The sequence below is a fragment of the Gymnoscopelus microlampas genome (genome assembly GCF_963454915.1).
Source record: "Gymnoscopelus microlampas genome assembly, chromosome: 9".
NCBI lineage: Eukaryota > Metazoa > Chordata > Actinopteri > Myctophiformes > Myctophidae > Gymnoscopelus > Gymnoscopelus microlampas.
The window spans coordinates 9,094,310-9,097,853 of record NC_139946.1 but is presented as its reverse complement, the minus strand read 5'-3'; the positions used below and the strand labels follow the sequence as shown (position 1 = coordinate 9,097,853).

Here is a 3,544-nt window from a genome sequence, read left to right as displayed (position 1 = left end):
AGAGCCCCTCGGATCAACAGTTCAGCCTCCTGCCACGGCTCGGCGGGTCGGTGATGTAAGGGACACCGGTACCATTCGACGCGTTCACCAGCCTTCCAGTCTAGGGGAGACTCGGAGTGTTCACAGAGCGCATTCTTTAACCAGACCCATACCGCCGTCCAATGTTTCCCCCGTATCCAATAACGCCGTGGAGACGGATTTCCCTCGTCCATCACCCCCCGAAGCAACATCATGGACGGCGGAAGGACCGATAAACGATGTTGATAGCCGCGATGCACAGATTAATAATCACAGGAACTCTGTTTTCTATAATGTGTACCCGCCAGGCGGCAGGAGCAGGGCACCTGCTGCGCGTAATCCACCCGGAACGGGCTATGGCACCAGGCTCTTCCACAATGGTATGATTTAAAATGGAAAGATGTAGGCTACATTTTCAGCATTAGAAATTGGAATATTCTCACTACTCATGTTTTGATGTATCCTATTAGTCCTACACTTCTCTCTGAGTCTAAACAATAGTGGATCCATTGTGTTCTTCAGGTCTCCCAGATCTGGTTCCTGATCCTTATTACATCCAAGCTGCATCTTACATCCAGAGGGTGCAGATGTATGCCCTACGCTGTGCTTCTGAGGAGAATTGTCTGTCCAGGTATAACTCCATTGGGCTATGCCTAATATTATATTGCAATACATTCAAAGGTGGTGATGTTTGTGATAGTGATATGTTTTGTGTAAAATAAGTGTTAAATAGCTCTATTTGTTATGAAGTGTTTGTTTCATTCTTTTACTGCACTGTTGCCCGCCCCATGGGATGATTGTTTTATGTGTGCAATTAAAGATAGGGTAAGTGATTTTCTTTGGTTAAAATAAGTGTTAAATAGCTCTATATTCTGGTAGTCATTACTTTAGAGTGTTTGTTTGGTAACAGGCGTCTCCATGTCTCTCCAGCTCTTTATTAAATGCATTTTCAGGTCAGGATACCAATTTTATCCAATCAGGATAGAGAACTCAGACATATATTGGAACTGGAACACTATAAAAATGAATCTGATAAATGGGTACTCTCTGCTGATTGGCTGATTTTTTTGTCACCTACCTGAAATGGTATTTTCTGTTTAATAAAGAGCTGGAGAGACAGGGAGACCCCTGTTACTGAGCAAAGCTCTATAGCAATGACTACTATCAGAATATAGTGCTTTAACTTTTTAACAAAACACACAAAAAATAACATTATTACCCTACCTTTAAACATACATGTATGAATAATTACAGCAACAGTACATACACTTCCTATGACTGAAATATTTGTTGAAAAGACATCCTAAAGGTACAAGGAGTAACGGAGAGACACCTGGCAACCAAACTGGATTTATTGCGCTGGTCTGACCAAGTAGAATGTCTCTAAAATGAAAGACTGTAGATCCCTGAAGTAAATGTGAAAATTGCTGAAGCAAAACCAAAAAACACTAATAATATGTAGAGATACACTCTCACAGTTAAATTATCGCTTGGGATTTGACAGAGTAGAGACTCAGCTGTTATTTGTTATATTGTCCCCTCTTCTTCTCTCTTGTAGGTCTGCGTATCATCACAGTGTGGGGGACCTGGACTACAGGGTTCTGCTCCGTTTCCCCCAGAGGGTAAAGAACCAGGGAACAGCAGACTTCCTCCCGGTGAAACCCAGACATGAGTGGGAATGGCACAGCTGTCATCAGTGAGTTCAGTCACCGCTACACTACAGCCTGCCATCACCTGCATGCATGCTATGAATGTGTATGTGTTACAATTGATATGGTGCACAGAGGCAGTATATGGAGAGTACTTGTGAATTGTTCTTAGTGTTTCTTTAAACCTGCTCAGAGTTGAGTTGACATGTTAAGACAAATACTGTATGTACACAATACAGTCCTACAAGTGTGTTAATTTAACTCAGAGAGTGTACAAATGGAACCATACAGGTAATTTGTCTTTCATACTGTATGACAGACTGACCAGTCTCTCTCACCTCAGACACTACCACAGCATGGAGGCCTTCAGTAACTATGACCTGCTGGATATCCTTACCGGCAGCAAGGTGGCAGAGGGGCACAAAGCCAGCTTCTGTCTGGAAGACACTTCCTGTGACCCAGGGATAAGACGGCGATTTGCCTGCACTACTCACACACAGGTTGGTCTGCCTGATGTCTCTCAGTGTCCATTTTATGTATGATATGAAAAGATATAAATAAGTAAATAAATACATCGTATAACATTTGCTTGCATGTATACTTCTGTCAGGGGCTTGGTCCGGGTTGCTATGATATATATCATGCAAACATTGACTGCCAGTGGATTGATATTACAGATGTGCCACCAGGAAACTATGTTCTCAAGGTAGGACTGTAGGAGTACAGTTTACTATTTATTGTTTATTGTTTATTAAGGATCTCCATTTATTTTATTAAGGAGACCATTCTTCCTGGGGCCCAGTGGGAGACAATATCATTAATAATACACTGATAAGCTTTGTAAGGAAAATGTCAAAAGACTCAAAAGGCTAACTGTTTCAAAGACACATGCGGTATGGGACAGAATAGAATCCAGTCTCACTCTCTCTCTCTCTCTCTCTCTCTCTCTCTCTCTCTCTCTCTCTCTCTCTCTCTCTCTCTCATATATCACTCTCTGGCTCTTATTTCGTTCCCAGGTGACAGTGAACCCCTCTCAACTCGTCCAGGAGTCAGATTTCTCCAACAACGTGGTGCGATGTGACATCAGGTACACTGGGACCCACGTTCAAGCTAGAAACTGCAGGATCACTGTGTAAGTCAGACACAAGTGTGAAGCTCTTTGTAATGAGGCTCAAAACATATATTGTGTGACAGAGCAACATATAGTTACTTACACTATTCTATTCTATGTTCCACAGAAGCTAACCTGCCTGGTGAGAAACATTTTCTACCATACACCTGCCCAAGCTTGGCAGGCCACATGCAGTCAATATGTTCAGTGTAAACACTTGATCAGCACTTCTACAGTGAGAAGTCTTTATTAATTTCCTGCTAATAACATACAGTATGATGTAGCTAAAGTCACCTGGGTTAAACCAGGCTGAGTTATCCTAGTTGAGTTGAGCTGAGCTATCATACTTTGAAGAATTTTGGTTATAGCATATTTTAAACAATGCATGGCCACATGGTTAGATGTGATATGTAGGCTACTGTAGCCGGAGACCAGGGTTAATAAAGAGCATTATAATTGATTTACAAGTGTAGACAAAACAAAACAGTCATTAAGAAGTAATCAAATCAAACAATGACTTTTACAGTATGACTGTCAGTGCTTGTTCTGAAAAGAGTTAGTGATGCTCTTGTCTCAGAATGGTTAGTAACATTTGGTCTCAAAAGAAGAAGATACTGTGCTCAGAGTAGTATCATTAACCATTACAAGAATCAATACCCATGGCATGCACTCCCACATACACATTTCTTTCCGTATGGTATTTAAGATTCTGTGCATTATTTTGTAGACTAGCCATGTACTGCTAAAGCATAATGTTCAACAGTGT

At 41.5% G+C, this 3,544-nt stretch overlaps 1 protein-coding gene across 1 annotated transcript; it reads left to right on the top strand.

Moving 5' to 3' along the window:
* The first annotated feature begins 302 nt into the window (after nucleotides 1-302).
* loxl5a (lysyl oxidase-like 5a) lies at nucleotides 303-3,038 on the top strand. Its single transcript, XM_084066728.1, has 7 exons — nucleotides 303-398; nucleotides 541-649; nucleotides 1,577-1,714; nucleotides 2,011-2,167; nucleotides 2,278-2,373; nucleotides 2,684-2,799; nucleotides 2,906-3,038. Exons 2-7 carry the CDS (start codon nucleotides 606-608, stop codon nucleotides 2,910-2,912), a joined length of 558 nt encoding a protein of 185 aa, XP_083922854.1. The 5' UTR covers nucleotides 303-398; nucleotides 541-605; the 3' UTR covers nucleotides 2,913-3,038.
* Nucleotides 3,039-3,544: the final 506 nt, after the last annotated feature.